General features: G+C 40.5%; 1 protein-coding gene across 1 annotated transcript in view; it reads left to right on the top strand.

Moving 5' to 3' along the window:
* The first annotated feature begins 7,354 nt into the window (after nucleotides 1-7,354).
* The window catches only part of htr7c (5-hydroxytryptamine (serotonin) receptor 7c), a 28,324-nt gene continuing 16,672 nt past the window's right edge, over nucleotides 7,355-19,006 (top strand). The window contains exon 1 of the mRNA XM_073466927.1: nucleotides 7,355-7,818. Coding sequence (XP_073323028.1) covers nucleotides 7,355-7,818 — 464 coding nt within the window. The remainder of the gene's footprint in view (nucleotides 7,819-19,006) is intronic.

Raw genomic sequence — 19,006 nt, 5'->3', positions numbered from 1 at the left:
AAACTGTCTCTTTTTTTGTAGATTTTACAATACATGTTGTCCATCCACTATCTAAAACCGCTTATCCTTTTCAGGGTCCTGGGAGGCTGAAGCTGATCCCAGCTGACATTGGACACTGGATAAAACGCCAGTTCACCACAGGACTGACATATACTGTAGGGACAAACAACCATTCACACTGACATTCACATCTACAGACAATTTAGAGTAACCGATTAAATTTTTTTTGGGTTAGGGGAGAACTTGCAAACTCCGCACAGAAAGGCCCTGCACCAGCCAGGTCTCGAACCCAGGACCTTGATGCTATGGGCAACACGAAACAGCTTCCTTTTTGGAAAATTACCCAGACTATGTATTGGCTGTGTGTATCAGAGCAGTTTTAAGGCATTCAAAGGAAAATAGTAGGTTTTACAAATCTTAGATCTTGCTAAGTGTCTCACTTTACAACTACAAACATTTATTTTGGATACAAAAAAAGCACAACTTAAAAGATAGTCATGATGAAACGATGCTTGACCTCCTACCCAAAGTCAGCTGCTGACATGCACATAGATTTTGTGTCTCTTTATAATTTGAAAACTTTTTTTTCTAACAGGAATGTCGACGGAGGTGGACTAACATTCTTAAAAGTCCAAAAGCCCTCAGAGCTTTAGTTTTCAGGTCACCGGTCAGACATATTAGCAATTAGTCTTAGACTCCTTTGGAATAATCACAAAAATGCTCCCAGAGGTGTAGAGGTGATGACTTTGTGCTCACACCTGGACTCTGCAGGAATACATTAATCACTGTTCCAGAAAGTAACCATTGCTTTGGTCCTTTTCTATTGTTTTCTGGGGAGTGGCCAGATGGGATAGTGTGTTTAAACTCTCCTTGAGTCAACTTTTAGGAACTTAAAGTTGAACAATTATAAACAGATATTTTTAGCTTGATGGGCATGGCTCTTTCTATTCTTATAAAGTCAGCCTGCAACAAATTCCACTTTATCCTCGGTGCTTCAAGTAGAACAATTGCATAAAAAGCAAAAACTAAAAGTGAACCTGACGAGGCTTGTAAATTATGACGAGGGATGTATATATCGACATATAACGAGGACTGCTGCAGGTATGAAAATTAAATGTACCCTCCATAATGAATGTAAACACTGCCCCCCGAAAATCAAAGACCAAACCGACATCAGATTCAAACAAATGATGTGTGATGTTACAGTGGCTGTCAAAGTAGGAGCAGTCAATTATGCTGTGTATTGACTCACTACCCCCTGTGTGTGGCTCTGAATATGTTAACCTCAGCAAAATGTAAATGTAAAGCAGTGTAGCTGAGAGCTTGTCAGTGGGAAGGTCTTATTTCATCATAATTATTGTAGAGCGAGCCTCGTTTCAGACCAGTTTAAATGTTGAGAGTGAACATCTCAATCCTGGGAAGTGTGAGGTGTTTTAGACTTCCTGCAGGTAGCTTACTCATCTGTGACACTCCTTTCAACAAGTCACTTTCACTCTTACTGTGTCAGTGCGAGAGATCAGAGTTGGCGGAGATACGTGGCGGTTTGTAGGTGTGAATCAGGTGCAGCATGCTTGGTCCATAAACCCCGAGAAATGAAGCTTAAATTTGAAAGAATTTGAAAACCCTCTCCTTCCTAGTGATTAGTCAGCCTTGCCCACATCACTGAAACTGACAAACTGTCATGTTTGCCTCTTTCTATGGTGTATTCGGTTACTTCCCTTTCTTGATGCATAAAACAACAGACTATAAAAATATCTTCAGAGCAGTGTTATTAGTGTCGAAAAGATGAAAATCAAACTGTAGGCGTTTGATTCATTTACACACTTGAGTTTCCCCCACAAATTGTTCAATATGTGGACAAAAAAAACCTCTGAGAAATAAAAAAAATTTGCTCCACGACTTGAATAAAAGCCACCCACAGACACTACTAACTATACCAAAGTCTGTTAAACACAACTAAAAAACTAGAATGGGACACAAACTATGACACTCAAATACCATAGTCCTGTATTGCTCTGAATTCTAAACCACCCATAACTACTTAACCATAATTTAAGCTCATGACCTCCTTGGTAGAGGTAAAAAGCTAAATCATATTTATATTAAATGATCGAAGATGTCAGTTAAACATTTCTGAATGCTTAATGGTGCATATACATGTGTTCATTAGTGTTTTATTGTTCATTTAACAGGCGCAGTGCACAATCCATTGTTCCAGATAAAGACGATCCCTGGACGGAGGTGAAGAGAAGAGCTCTGGTATCTACCACCGTGTCCTGTGGATGAAACTGTAGATATTCAATTTCAAAGCAGATCTTTTAGCATTGAAGCTTAAAGGTAAGGTAAATATATACAATTTAAGTCCGTCTAATTGACTCATAACAACACTGGCAGTGATGCTTCAGTGAAGAGTAACATGTGTCTGGCTTTGACTCAATTTCTGAAAAGCTCGGAGTGAACAACAAGGTCACAGTGGAAACTGCTAATCGCAGCTGAGAGCAAAGACTGTGTTAAGAGAGAGAAAAGACATGAAACATTTATTAATATACAACTAAAGAGTCTTTTGCTGCTCTGGCCATGACTTAGAAAATGAAGTTTTAACTTTTATTCGTCCACAATAAGGCGAACACTTTTGTTAATGGGCTTAATATAATGGGGTTCATGATGGAAAATGAAATGACCTCTTTTCTTTTGTGTGTTTTCAATACGTAATCTTAAGTTGTAAGCCACAACCTCTTTCAGAATGACTTTTTTCTGCACTAGAAAAAGACAGAATCACACAGAGGCCGTGAGTGAACTATTTTTTTTTTTCTATTTTAAGATCATTCTTTTCCTCAAGACCACACTTTGAATCACTGACATCTCCATTTAGATTCAAGTCTTTGGCTGCACTGATGCTGATGAGCTTGATTTGATAATAATACAGTCAAAACAGGTAATATAGCAGATAATAATAATAATAAAAATAATAATAATAAAGATAATAATAATAATAACAATAATAAACTTTATATAGCACTTCCCAAAGCAAAGTGCTTTGACAATAAATAGATTAAAAATAAATAAAAGCAGTAAAGGACCCAAAAAGAAATCAGAAGGGAGGAATTAAAAACAGATAAACAGACTGAGAGCAGTGAAGGAGTGAAAGATGGAAAAATGAAAATTCAGTTAAAAAAGGATGATTTCACATAAAAACAAGTCTTTAAAAGTGGGTTTTAAGAAGTAGTTTAAAATGAGTTTGAAACAAGATAAGACCCAAAACTTACAATAGAAACAAGACAAAAAGTTTAAAAATAACTTCAAATACCATCAGTTAAAAGCAACATGATAAAACAGTGAGTTATAAGAAGATATTTCCACAACTGGAGCAGCCGGACAAAAAATCCTGGTCACCTTTGGTCATGAGTCAAGATTTTGGAACCATTAATTGGGTCCTTCCAGAGAATCTCAAGCAGCAATCCGGCTCATAGGGTGTTAGCAACTCACAGATACAGGTGCCATACCATTTAAGGCTTTAAAAACAAGCGGTGAAACTCATAGAGAACCAATGAAAAGCAACAAGGATTGGAGTAATGTGGTCGCTTCTCTTTGTACGTGTTAACAGCCTGGCGGCAGCATTGCATGTACGTTGAGATAATGTGCTATTAAAATAAATGGGTTTGTTTTGGCAGAATAAAACTCATTTTAGGAACATGAATTATATGAATAAAGCTTAGATTGAAACTTGCAAGAAAACACTTATGGTTTTGCAATATTGTCTGTTTTGCATCGCTTTGAGTTCAGCACTAAATTGCAGACAAACACTTCTAAAACAAATGTTCTCTTATGCCCCTCTCTTACATCTTGTCGTCATGATGAAATTACCTGTTTGCTGCCCAGCGCTCCTGCTCCGCGCCTGATTGTGTCACTTTATTAAGGTCATGTTCGCAACTCCTCAATTTGCCTCAGAGGAAACGAGATAAACAATGTTTATCTCCGCCCAGGCCGACGAAGACGGACCGTCTCCACCTATCTGCCTTCAGCTGCAATCTGCATCTAAAGAACAGACATCTGACTTCAACTGACTGACTGATAACATTATGCCAGTTCATGTCGGAGGCACAGATGGGCTCCGAGCCAACATAGTCAATAGCATTACCTGTCATGTCTAATGCAGCATGTTTGGATAAGACCTGAAGGGCTGCTTTTGGAAGCGCGCTCTGACATTTAAACATCAGAAAATGATTGACGTGTTGATGTAATTACAGGTCAAAATGTAAAACTTGATGGCAGCCATGGTCAGGACATTTTTACTTATATTTTGGCTTCATTAAGGTTCTTACTGCCCAATTAGAAGGTTCGGGCTTGTGAGCAAAACTCACATGGACTCACATGGGGCTTGTTTATTGGACAGAGTCTTAGTAACCTGACATCCAAACAGGCCACCAGGGATTTTTGGCAGCACAGGGGGATCAAAACAAGTTCTGCATTTTGAGGTCATTTCCTGTAATTGGTTCAAATTACACTTTCACTTCTGAAAAACCATGCCGCGGTTTTAATAAAGGCTGAACCTGGTTGCGCCAAAGTTCAACTGTCGACAAATGATATGCTCAAGTGTTAGAACAGAGTCCATACATACTGATGCCTGGAGGCACCAGACACTTGGATGGATTACTGAAGTGGCCCACTGAGCACTGGCCCAGGGCCCGAAGCTCTGTTTGAAGTTACTGTTAACATTTTTGTTGGATAGTCAATCAAACAACTATAAAGAGAGGGAAATTGACTACAAAGACATGCACAAACAGCTAAAGCAAGGCAAAGGCACTGGAAAAGATGCAAAATGGCGTCAAAAGACCTAAGATGATCAAAGAAACACAAAGTGAAAACAAATACATGCAAATCAACAAAAAAAGACCTAATACAACTACAAGGAAACACAAAGTGAACACAAATAGCTGAAACACAACTACACAAAACTCAAAATAACCATAAACACAGGCAAACTGCTACACAAAGATGCAAAATGACAATAAGTCGATGCAAAACAAATACGAAGTATACAAAATGAACACAGACACAAAATGATGATGCCTGAATGACTGTCTATGCTCGCAACAAAGAAACAGCTCCATGAACTGTTGACAACTTGCAAAAGGTTGATCTGAATTTCTCTTGCCATGCTTTCTCCTAACTAGGACCGCAACGATGAAAATGATTTTCATTATCAATTAATCTGCCTAACATTTTCAAGATTAATCATTTAGTCTGTAAAATGTAAAAAAAAAAAAAAAAAAGGTATAAAATCTAATCGCAATTGAGCTCAAAGTGACGTCTTCAAACGGCTTCTTTTGTCCAACAAATACCAGGGACTCTCCATTATCTATACACGACAAAGAAAAGCAGCAAATCCTTACATTTGTGAGGTGGAAGCAGCAAATGTTGAACTACTTTTGCTTGAAAAATAACAAACAATTAATCAATTTTTATAATGGTCAGAAACTAATTTTGTTTCGATCGACTAATTGCTGCAGCTTTACTCCTCACCACCCCCCCAATGTCTCCTCATTGATCCCAAAGCTTTAGCCATCCCTGTTTAACCCTTTCTCATTACGGACATGCTGGCAGGTTGCTTTGCATAAGCCCCCAGTACTCCCCTCTGAGGCTTTCCACCCCGGAAACATGGCCCTCCTCTGAAATCCGAGCATCTGATCTTAAATGTAAATGAGCAAAATATTCCCTGACAGCAGGAGGCTGAGGAGAAACAGTCAGTGATCGCTGGCTTTAATCCGATGTGACAATCATGACTGACCTGTCTGTCGGACTGAGCAGTATAATGTTGAGTAAAAGGCCATGGCTGTGGTGGCTATAGCCTGTGATGGGGCTGTGATGGCAGGCTGAGGGAATTGTGGGAAACAGCACTGGCCCCTCCAGAGCCGGAGGGGACAAACACACCACAGCTGTTGCTGCCTGGACGATGATGCAAGCAGCCAAAGTCCTGGGAAGCTCTCCCATATGTCCCTCCTGTCTTTGAGCATCATCGGCCGTGCTGGACTTTCTCTGCTTGAATTTGAGGAGCCGTAGCGAGCAGGGGGAAAGCATGTTGTAGGCCTGCACTACGAGAGAAAATGTTTTGTGTTGCATTTGAGCTGTTCTATTTATAAACAGGTGATTTCTGCTTGCTGGAGGAGCTGGAAACATGCCAGGAGGTTCATTTCCTGTCTGTTCTTCGAATTCAAGAGGCATGTGGGAAAAACTGGAATCTTTTGAAAGCAAACTTAGTTGCTTTTTTTTCTTAAAGAAAGAAAGAAAGAAAGAAAGAAAGAAAGAAAGAAAGAAAGAAAGAAAGCTTGGCTGTGTTTGAGGGCTTTAAACCAAATATCTGTCACAGGGGTGCCAACCTGCTTATTCTGACCATCGTGACAATGTGTACCGAGGAGTAGGAATATTCTGAGAGATTAAAGGGGCACGATGTAGTTTTGGAAATTTAAACTCAGAATTTTTACATTTACAATATTAAGGAGGTGATAATACAAACTCAGAAATATTAATTTTTTCCATACTGAATAAAGAAGCTGTTCTCAGAGGAAGAACACTCCCAAGAACACTGTTTGAAGCCAGAAAGGTGGCAGGGTCCGCCACATATAAACAAAGTAAAACAGTATGAAATTCTGTTGTCCTTTAAGGCCAGATTGTTTATTTAGTTTCATTAGGCATAACAAAAATCAATCACCGAAGATCTTTCTCTTCTGATTAAAATCCCTTTCTCAAAACTACGCAGTGCACCTTTAATAAAACTGAATCTCTATTTTCAGCCCAGTACCCTCTGCATTAAGTCAGGGTGCAGTTTGGAGAGGGAACCCTGTGCCCCCCATGCACAAATGGCCACTAAACTATTAATGGTTTTGCAGGCTTGCAGCTCCACTTTGAAAGCGAAGCGCTTATCTCCCGTATTCAGTAGTTATAGGCTGTCTGTGCGTCTCAAGTGATGCGTCACACGAATAGGTGCGGTTTGCGCAGCGCAACTCCCCAAATAGTCCATATCAGTCTGGTTAGTGCACTGAGACACAAGCACTCCGGGAGCAGCTATGATTAGATTCTGTAACTTTTGTTTTCATTTCTTAGTTTTGGAGTAGAAGTTCGTTCTGGGAATGGAGCATCCACCTACAGCACTTCTTCACACGGATCATTCTTAATCAGGAACCAGTCAAGAGCCTTTGTGAGTCCTTGGCAGCTCTGATGTCGTGCAGCTGCAACAGCCGCGATCTAAAACCGCTGGACAGGAGCCGGGAGCAGGTTACACATATCCAAATATGCGCGTAATTGGAGTGCACTGGCGAGGCGTCCCTTGCACCCCGACCGAGATAACGTTGTCGTGATGTTCAATACTTCGGGAATTGAGCTCACTCTTAACAAGAAGGAGGATATTTCCGAAGTTATCAATGGCACTGTGCAGCTTCTTCACAACGCCCTCACCGCCAGTCCCACAACCATGTGGAACGAGTCGTGCGGGGAGCAGCTGCAGGATTTCGGGCGCCCGGAGAAGATCATCATCGGGGTGATGCTGGCGATCATCACGGCGGTCACCGTGATGGGGAACACGCTGGTGGTGATCGCGGTGTGCGTGGTGAAGAAGCTGAGGCAACCTTCAAACTACCTTCTGGTGTCCCTGGCAGTGGCGGACCTGTCTGTGGCCATAGTTGTGATGCCGTTTGTGATAGTGACGGACCTCACCGGGGGCATGTGGCTTTTTGGAGACACGTTCTGCAACATCTTCATCGGCATGGATGTAATGTGCTGCACTGCCTCCATCATGACGCTGTGTGTGATCAGCGTCGACAGGTAAGTTTCTCAAAGTTGGCAACTGAAGCTGCTTTGATATTTAAGCCCGTTTGTTTGCGATGGCACCGAAATTACGCATCCAGTGCGTCCTGCGTGGAGGAGCCACATGTATGACCTTTAATAAGCTGCACTTAACCACTGAGGCACACTGAGGGCAGCAGCAGATCGAGTGCAAATGAGGTGATGAACGCATAAACATCTTTAAGCCAGAGAATGGCTTCTAAATGCCTAACTCCAGATTCCTCTGATTATCTGCGCGGCTGAAAGCACTGAACCAGAAAATTAGTACGCAGACTGTGATTAATTTACAGCACGCTTAATTAATTTGCTTGACCGGACTATGGGCAGTGTTTCCCGTAATTACGCACTGCCATGTCTTTGATATATGAGTTACCATCGTCTTTCATCTGTTAAGGACACACAGGTCGCACCTGCTCTCTATTATCACGCCTCCTGAACAATCTGCATTTCAAATCTATGTAGATGTGTGTTAAGCTGCTGGAGTTGCATTTAAACCAACAGTGCAGTAGGTAAAGTTGAATTTGAAGAAAACTGAAGGCCCACATACTGCTTTTCTGTCTCATAGATATGAGGTTTAGCAATTTGGTGTTTTGCATTAAAGGTGCACTATGTACTTTTGGGGAAGAAACGCAAACGCTGATTTTTTTTTACAATGATGTAATATACAAACTCAGACATATTTATCTTCTCCACAACTGAATAAACAAGCTGTTCTCAGAGGGAAATAAGGTCCCCAGAACACTGTTTGAAGCTAGAAAGGTGGCAGGGTCCGCCACATATGACAAAGTAAAACAGTATGAAACTGTGTTGTCCTTTAAGGTCAGTGTGTCCATTCAGATTATTCAGTCATGAAAATGACGATTTTGTTTATTTAGTCAAATCAATCAGTCTATGAAGATCTTTCTCTTCTGATTAATATGTCTTCCCCAAAACTACACAGTGCACCTTTAACATACTGTTCCATAATTATTCATGGAAGTGAACTCCTGGACGTCAACCTGTGAGTTGCTTTAAAATTCACAATCAAAAATGGGAGAGTAAAGGTCGAGCACCCATCATCAGGTATCAGCAGCTCATAATGCCAGAGCTGAGCCTGATAGCTTGTGACAAATGAGACATGTCCACTGCTCCCACTATAATCCACAATGAAATAAAAGTCAAGTGATTTGTGTCGCTGTTCTCCCTCAGTAACCATAATGAAGACAGAAGCCCGTTGTGGTATTGATGATCTGATTATTTCCTCCTGCTCACCTATCAGGCGTTTTTGCCTCAGTGCATTACAGCCAGGATTATGCACGTTTTCTTCTTGTGGATGCACTGAACACAAGGCACTCCGGTGTGGATGAAGGGCTAGCGATATTATGGGAGGAGGTGGATCACAGATATAATGCTGCGATATGGTGTGATTGCTCTGTCGAAACTGACAGATGTTCAATGTGTTCTTGGCTGGTTGGATAGAGGGTAACTAGATTAGTTGGGTAGAAGCTGACAAGCTCTTCAGGGGGTTAGGTTAAATGTCACAGAGGTCACAGTGATTCTTGAAGATGCATGGACTGTGTGTGATTTGTAAGTCATCTGTGGATGCTCAATCCTCAGTCAGGTCATGAGCTGCATGGCCTCTTCTGTTAGTGCGGAACAAGGAACACATCCTTCGGCTACATCCTTTTTTTCATCACGGACCCAGCAAATATACAAAGAGGACATCATCTACATTTAATAGAACTAATATAGTATAGTTATATAGTAGATATAAACAATAAACAATTTGCAGGTTTTCCACTTTTCGTGGTTCAAGCTATGGCCTTGTAATGATATTGCAATATTGTTAAACTATATCGTCATACATGATCTCTTGATATTTTGAAATCTACTCAAAATCAAATATTAAAATATTTTTGACCAAATGCCTTGATGTTGATATCGTGATGATATTGTTGGAATGGTACTTTCACAAACTATTAAAGGGGCTCTATGTAACAATTTGTAGCAATTAACATGTATTAATCACTCTGTATTGGCCAAACGTAAGCGGATTGTAACATGTCATGAAAAAGGAGACCTTCTCTGTCTCTCTCAGTCGCCTATACTAGCCTGTGGACTATGTTTTTACATTGTTCACAAATACACTGCCCGGGTTGGATTTTTCATGACAGTCCAAAGGATGTGCCTTTATGCAAGTGTCTCTCTGCTCCGCTAGCAGAGAACAACAGTAGGTAATGACTGACTTTTAGCACAACACTGATGTTCCACAGAGCCCCTTTAAAGGGTACTATGTAGTTTTGGAGAATAAATTCAAACTCAGAATTTTAATATTTACAGTCTTAATGAGTGGAAAAACAAACTCAAAAATATGTATTTTTTCCATAACTGAATAAACATGCTGTTCTCAGTGGAAAATAAAGTCCAGAGTGTACACTTTAAAGATAGAACTGTGGCAGGGTCCGCCAAATATAATAAGTATAATACTATGAAATGATGTTGTCCTTTAAGGTCAGTTTGTTTATTTGGTTTATACAGTCAAGAAAAGGAAGAGTTTGTTTATTTAGTTTGTTTCGGCTTAAAAAACTCAGTCAATAAAGATCTTTCTCCTCTGATTAAAATTTCTTCCCCAAAACTACATAGTGCACCTTTAAAACAATGTGATTTTAATAGATAATCATCAGCAATGCAGATATAATAAAAAAGTGAGTAAAGGCAAGTGTTAGAACAAGTAGAACAGACTGGTAAATTGATAAAATTACATCACTTTACCCTAATGCAGTCTTAAAACCAGAAAAAGACAACACTTATGCCATATCAGGATATAACAATATCCCAAATCTTATACGATACACAGTCTTATATCACAATAATGATATGGTATTGATATGTTTCTCAGCTGTGTCCTTGGGCCAGATACTGAACACCAAATTGCTCAATGCTTCTTCCATCCATGTGTGAATGACTGACAGAAATATTTCAAGTAAAAAGCACTGTATCGCCCCTGACGAGCAGGTTGGCACCCTGCATGGCAGCCTCTGCCATCAGTCGATGAATGTGTGGGTGAACGGGTGAACGTGGCATGTGTTGGAAAACGCTCTGAGCGCTATATAAAGTCCATTTACCATTTACCAATATCGGAGGGTTCAACCGGGCCTCTTTTTGTGTTTCAGTAGAGGATAAGTGGGAGTGTCGCAAACCGGCACTGTCGGGTCTCATGGCCATTGTTGCTCATAGTGTGTTCTCAGAAAGGACAAATGGACCCACCTGTGAGTGAGCATGTCTGGAAAGAGAGTCGATGATTGAATCAGCTACCATGAAATCAAACCACACCATTCCAGAATGACTTTTCCATGTCTTCCTGCCTCTCACTGACCACAAGACTGACTGAGAATTTTGATATTGATGGGACGTGAGTTTAGGATTATTTTCACCCCCACGCGAGGTGTACAGGCAGTTGTGTAAACTGCATGAGCTGATCTCCATGAAAACAGACTTGTTCTAGTTAAACAGTGCAGAGTGTGTTTGGCATATGATTCACAATGGGCATCAGCACGATAATTCATTAGGATGAGATTTGCCAATTAGACACAAGATGAGATGTAATTAAGGCTCCCTGTCATTTAGGCTTCACATGCAAGGACATGAATTGTAAAATGAAGGTGAAGGAAGGCTCAGGACTGATCATGTTTGTTTGTGGGGGTTTGTCGGTCCCTGAAGAGCAGGTTCTCTCCTCCACAGAGGGACATTGATTGTTTCTCAGAGCGCCTTTAGGTTTACGAACAATGTGATGCTGGAGGAGTGGTCCCTGGTGTACAAGGCCAATGAATTTATGATCCTGCAGGGACTTGACAGGCTTCAATGGATGCCTTCAGAGAGACTGCTGACATTCTGGTGGAATAGAGCTTCTCTGACATTCACTATCTACCTTAACACGAGTCTAATCAACGTTGGTTTAAACCACATGGGGTTCTGGGGCTAAAATGAGTTGTATAGGCCGCCACAATATAAAGTGAGATAATGAGTATTTAAAAGTAGGTATTGAGCCCCTGTGCTTTAACAGACAGCGGCAGACAAGATTAGTTATAGATTTACTCCAGCAATGCACTTCAGTAAAGTTAGACAAAACACTGAATCCTGCATTAGGATAAGCATAAGGGAAGCCACTAGTGTGTTTTGTTAGTGCCTGCCTGCGTAAATTCTCACATCGTTTAAACTATAGGGCTTTAAAAAGCTCCCTCGAGAACTAAAGAAAATGTTATGTTATGTAAGTACCTGCTGTGATGTGTAAACATGGTGTGTAAAATCCAAGGAGTGCCTTTTTAATAATGCAGGACCTGCCTAAAAATGTTTTTAGTTGCTATTACAATTTAGTGGCACTGCCCTGTGGCAGGTTGCCCACTTTGCCCAGTTGGTTATCCAGTCTTCTATAGGTCTCATTGTGTTGTGTCTGAATGTGCACATGCAGTCATCTTGTGGTTAAATGGTGCCTTGTAAAGACATTTCACATGTTTAATGTTGAAATTCTTTTTAAAAGACTGTTTATGCTTTCTGAGCAGCAGTCCATCTAAACAGGTGACAGTGGTTGGGCAAGAAAAGATGTACTTCCTGTCTCAGCAAACTCAGGAAAATAGTATTCTCACTGTGGTTAGGGGGATTGCTCACAGTATCATCTAGGGGGACAACTGTCTGCAACTTCAAAGAGCTCTCTGTAACAATTTGATGCATGAATATATTAATCACAATTTAATTGGCCATATGTTTTGTAACATGAAGTAAAAAAATGAGATCTTTCTTGTCTCTGTCGGTTGCCTGTCCAAGCCTGTGGACGATTTGTTTAAGTTGTTAAATGCTGCTGGCTCGGGTCGGATTTGCCGTGACAGTCCAAAGGATGTGACTTTATGTACGTTACTGAGTGCCTCGTCTCAGGGCCATTTGTCTGCTAACATAAAGTAACAACTGGCTTCCAGCACAATGCAGAAATTCCACAGAACCTCATTTTTTTCACAATGTCACGCGTATTATGATATAATACAACTCATTTTCTGGAAAATCAATTGAAAAATTGTGAATGAATTAATAACCAGAAAGGAACCTCCTGTATCAATGTTTTTATTTAATTTAGCAAGTTAAATACAAAGCAAACATACAAAGCTCCTGTGCAACATTTCCTACAATGCCTAATACATGCCTAAACACATAGATATCATAAGCTTTACTGCAAATTAAAGTGTTTATAAGGTCTCTTCACTGACCATACTTTAAGCTGCTGCAAGCGTTGTAGCTAACTTCCTGTCTGTTTTGCATTTAGCAATTCCCTCCCTCCTCTCTACTTCACCACACTTGCACGACTCCTTTCTTTTTATCGAGGCAGCTCTCTTTGCTCTTTCTTTATTTTATCAGTGCTCTAGTCTGTCCTGATTGGATAAAGTGGGCAGGGATACCAGAAAATATTGGGCTACTGACCAAACACTATAACAGTGATTGCTGTTGGAATATAGAGCTGTTTAACACTTTTTTAAAATAAGAAAATAACGCTCACAGCAGCTTTAACGTGTATTATGAATCTAATAAGGTGAGCAGTTGCCTTCCACCTTTTAAATAACATTTCACTTATAATAAACATGAATAAGAATCAACATTATTTCCAAATCTGAATGTCCAGCATCATTCCTCTTCACCCTTCTGCAATCTGCTTGAAAAACAAACATCTTATAGCAATAACCTCCCTTATGAAACCTAGTTTTGCACCTGTTGGTATAACAGCAAGCCATTGGCAGCTTTCCTGTCATGTAACCTGGGTCACATGAAAATGACTGCAGAATCCCCTTCAGTGGTATTGATTTTGTACTGTATGTGCAAATGCTGATTTATTATGGATAAGTACCCATTCAGCACCTCCAGCCTCTTTAGGTGGAGATTCAACCACTGCAAATTGAACATAACCGACCACAGCGTTGACCCAGTCACAGGAGTAGAGTCCAGTCTGAGTGTTGTGAAGTAAATAAATGAGAACTTATATACCCAAGGCATCTTAGTGAATGTCAGCCTCCTCTCTCGCAAGATATTCCAGCATGCACTCCGAGATGAAGCTTAGCGGCTTTCGTGCCCGCTTCCCCAAAAAAGTTACAATCTCTTTTCTCTTTAGTCAGTTTTTACCTTCACTGAGAGTAATATGTTGTATGTTCAATAATTCAAACGTCAAATATGAATGATTTATTCACAACAGTGGGAAGAGAGGGTAGTCCTTCTCTGTAGCTCCTCAGACGTCTAAGAAAAGACCGGAATGGAAGGAATGGAGCAGGGACATTATAGCAAAAGACAGACGCTAGTTAAATTTGCAGAGAATCAAATAGAGTCAGGCTAAAGTAACAGTTAACTTGTAGAAAATGGATGGGATGTAGGTCAGGAAAAAATATCACAGAACTGCGGTAAAGTACACTTTTCCACCAAGGTTCAGGCTAAAGAAAATATAGTGTAGGTGTGATCACACCCGTAAGCTCCTTCAGGGGATATGAGGCAGGAAATCACGCTATAGCTAGGGCCCGTCGATGGCAGCAGGATTAGCCACAGCCTTCATATCCTTTCTGCCAACTGGTGTGTCAATGATGAGCCAAGTTCACACACAGCTCCAGCATCGACCCGCCCTCCACATCTGATAATATTTTTTGTGAGGTCTGGCACGTGAGTTTGTCCCGGGAGAGACGGCGCTTGCTTTAGTGCAGCTGGGGAACATAGACCGGCAGCAGCAGACACAGATGACTTGACCCAGCTGACGCATCCTCAGGTAATGTGATGTGACGCCTAAGCTCCTCTCTCTCAGGCACTATTCACTTCCCACTTGTCGGCCACCTCGCCGAGACGTGTAGGATTGGACATCTCCTGCCAGGCCAGTGCGATCTGATGAAAGGCAGTTCATGCTTATAAAAGAATGCTAAATCAGGACAGAAAGTGCGTTTGGCTGCTAGATAGGATTTTATGCTAAATTCCTAAATCCTGTGATCACAACAGTTAAGAGAGAGTGCTAAATTTTAGAGGCTTTAGAAGCCTCAAGAGATTTAATGTTGCAAGCCACTACAGTTGTTTCATACGGTGGAAACAAACCACTCTCATCTTACAATATTTAAATTTTAAATCCAGCACTGCCCTTATCTTGTAAACAAGCACCTCTTCCAGAGCAAAACTGCTGTCAATGGAGATGTTTCAGAGCACCGTGAAAGAAAAACGCATTTGGCGAGTTAATCATTGATAAGTGCTGTTTGTACTATCAACTGCAGCTCAGCTTCCATCCTGTTGACTGACTGTTTAACTTTTATTACAGAAGCACATGGAGTGAGAGACAAACTGTCCGCTGATCGCATGATCAGATAGGGTGGTGTGTGTGGGAATGGAGATTCTAAAAAGTATGACAGCGGCTTGTTGTTTGTCCCTTGTCTTGACTTTGTGGTTGTTCTCTATTGTCACTGAGAGTTAAGAGGTCGCCACAAAGGTTTTTGTGTCAGTGGTCACTGCTCACTTGAGATGTGTATCCTGTATGGTGTAAGCAACTATCATTTGGGGGTTTCTTTAGAAAAGCAAAACTATATATTTAGCCCTTGCAGCTACAGCAGGTCCAGCTTGGGTCCACCATGGTATGCTGCATTCATGCCATATGGAACTTTCCATATTTAGCAGATTTCAATTTGTTCAGGTTGCAGATAAATGATCCAATAAGAATTGTGCATTGCAGCGGATGAGGGGCTTGTGCTCTGTCTGCCGTCTGATGACATGGAAATGAAAAGAAGTAAAGTAAAAATAAATAGGAAAAGAAAGCCAGGTGTATACTGCCGTGCTAGCGGTTCTGAGAAGCTTCACTAAAAGCAGTGGTGTTCTTAGCTAAATGTTAACAACAGCATTAGGGGTCGACTGATGTGGCTTTTTCAGAGCTGAAACCGATATAGATTATTAGAAAACAAGTAGACTGAAAAGCAATATTTAGGACCAATATTCATTTGCTGTGAAAATGAATGAATGAGTCAAAATTTAAACCAACCAGTGACGAAATAACTAAAGTACAATTCAAGTACTATAGTAGTATATATACTCAAGTACTGTTCTTAAGTACAATTTTCAGATACACCTTTAGTGTCAGTTATAGTTAGGCTGTAGCAATAGTTGTTGAGATTGGCCTGACCAACATTGCCATCCCTAGAGCCACATTGCTAACATGGCTAATGATAAGCCTGCACAGTTTTGCTCTGCTGTTGGTTTCAAGTCATGTTAAATAAAGCATTCCACAGTTTTTTATATTGACTTCTGCACCTCGTAGATCTGTAGAGAGCTTTAGAGGAATACTCCACTATGAGGGCACTCCAAAGTGAGGGGAAGGTTCAAGGGGGAAAACTCAGACAAAGCCTTATGCAGAGAGGCTTGCCCTTACAAGGGACTCTGTGGAACATTTGCCACATTTGCAGAGATTCACTCTTCACCATAACATGGACTGTGATTTGATTTGTTTCGGTGATTTATTGGTTTTCTTTGTAATTAGATCTGTCGACATAACTAATAAGTGAGCTCTTGAACCAGATCCAGCTCTGCATCATATTTCAAACAGCAGCAGTGATACTGATGGATCAAAGACTCAAAAATATCCATCCAAAATGCTTTCACAAATGAAAATTAGGTTATGAAGGGTTTTTTTTGGCTGCTGATATTTTGATTCATTTGCATGTCTCTTCTTTCATGCAAAAAACCCCAAAAACATCTGACCCCATTTTCATCTTCCTGTTCAACTTCCTTGAACTGAAATAATACACAGTTATTCATGTTTTGATAGGGTGTTTATGACCCTAAAGTTGATGGAAGCTGTTAAAAAAACGCTTGATTCCTGAAAAGCTGGGGATGTGCAGCTTTCCTACGTCAGCAGCAGTATTGGTATGTCGCACGTTCCTGTGCAATTTGACATGGAGGGTGATGGATTAGTAACCAGTGCACAGATAGAGATCCAAGTTTTTATTTTGCTATTCCCAGCTTGTCACCATATTTACCCGGCAATCTCCGGGGGCTGGAGGAAGAAAAGGGCAAAGTGCTGAGTGACTTTAGTGTGGCATAAATCATGCTTTGTGTTTGGCATAACAAAGGTGGGGTCCATTATTCATCACGATTATACAAAAGGGCCAATGAACACTTACTAAGCAGTGAGATAATGGGTTTCCTGTTGATGGAGCTGAGAAAAACACACAAACACACACAGACGCACATCATTCTGTGGATTGGAGATAATAGGCTGTAAACATTTAGCATATTGCTGCTGCTACCGAGCTATGCAACTCAAGTGCTGGTATTTAGTTCATCTGTGCACATGAACTGAATGTTTATTCAGTCCATTAAATCAGGCTTTATGAATAATCTAACGTACAATTACTGATGAGTTAACTTATTTAAGACAGTGACCAATCTCGTGCATCCATGTGCATTAATGTTTAGAGGGAGCATAAACTATAAAAGTCTCCCTTTGAACATATTAATGCGAGGACAGGCAATAGCTTTTAAAATAAATCTCTTTAAAGAAGACATACCATGCTCAATTTCAGGTCCATAATTCTATTTTGGGTTACTATTAGAATAGGTTTACATGCTTAAGTGCTCAAAAAACACATCAGTTTTCTTATACTGTCCAGAGCTGCGTCCCTGTATCCCCCCTCTGTCTCTGTATTAGCCCCTGTCTCTCCTCTGATTGGTCAGCTCAAACATGCCTGAGCCAGCACCACTAACAACAACAGAGCAGCTGTGCTAACATCTTATATAAAACTACCGAAGCCCTGAGGGGCGAGTGAAGACATTTTTTTTCATCAAGTCTCATCTAAATTGTTTTCTCTCCTGTGTTTGTGACTTGAGAACTGGCAGAAAAAAAGTTTCACCAGTTCTCACTCAAGTCACAAACACAGGAGAGAAAACAATTTTTAGGAAATGGACCACCAGAGAAAAAAATGTGTTCACTTGCCCTTCAGGGCTTCCGTATCAAACACTGAAGGAAAGGAAAACAATAAAACAAAACAGCGACACATCACTTTTCATGTATGTTCACTGCTGTGCACCAATATTTAGTAGTTGTCTCATTATCCAAGAGTATTGTATTATTTTATAATGGAAATTGATGTGACATTTTGGCTGAATTTCTTCCTGTTACTCAGATCAGGTAGATGCTGAGAAGTTAGTGTTTTAACCTGTGGCACTGAACAGAGTTTGTATTCCAGCTGTGGCATAGAAAATTGAATCATGGCAACCCATCGCTGCAAAACTGCCCTTGAGCAAGATACTGAGCCTCAGAAGTGACCACTAACTGGGTCACTGCACTGCAGGAAGTTCTGCATGCTTGAAATGCCTGTCAGCGCATATGTAACATACTGGGAATAGGAAGATTCCAGTCACAACATTTGAGATTGAAAGTTTATTCTTGACCAAAGGAAATCGGCAGGTCTTACCACAAGGTCTATTAGTAGCTTCTTTAGAGCTTTTGATCATATCACATTCGATAAGGAATCTTCAGAACATCTACTGCTGTACCTAAAACACAAGTTTTAGGTACACGTTGTTGGTCAGTTTACCACCAACATGATTCAACTGTCTTTAGATTTTTGTCCTCGAAGCTCCTTGAAAACACATTTGCATACAGTATGTTGAGTAGGAGTGTAGAAAGACTTGAAAATATTATCTTTTAGGTGCTCAGAGGAGTTTGTCAGTGTTGGTGGATTGTATGGCTGTGTGTCTGTGTCTTTGAGGATGCAAACGGAGGATTAGCCCTGGTGAGAGAGGAGAGTGTATATTAACTGTTTCGATATGCAACTCCAAAGTTCAAAGCTGTGTGTGATTTTGTGTACATTTCAGGAACATATTACAAAGAAAAACTGTGCTATGCTACAAGCACTATTAAGTATGATAGCTTCTCATTGCCCAGAGTTAAATGCTGTTGTTGTGGCTCACTGTCACATTGTGAACCGCATTTTTTGCATTTTACTTTCACTGTAAAACAATAAATGAGGATGTGATTGTTGCTGACCAAACAAGCATGTTTCCTTATGTCTGGGGAAAATTATTTGAAAGCCAGGGCATCACTGCAGCACAGCAATACTTTATTCAAAGTCACTCTATGAAACAGCCATAGTCTTTAGCCAACCTAACTGCTCTGTGAGACTGTACTGCTTTGAGC

This window comes from Pagrus major, chromosome 5 (genome assembly GCF_040436345.1).
Source record: "Pagrus major chromosome 5, Pma_NU_1.0".
Lineage (NCBI taxonomy): Eukaryota > Metazoa > Chordata > Actinopteri > Spariformes > Sparidae > Pagrus > Pagrus major.
Note: the sequence above shows the minus strand (reverse complement) of the source record. Positions and strands in the feature narration are given on the sequence as shown.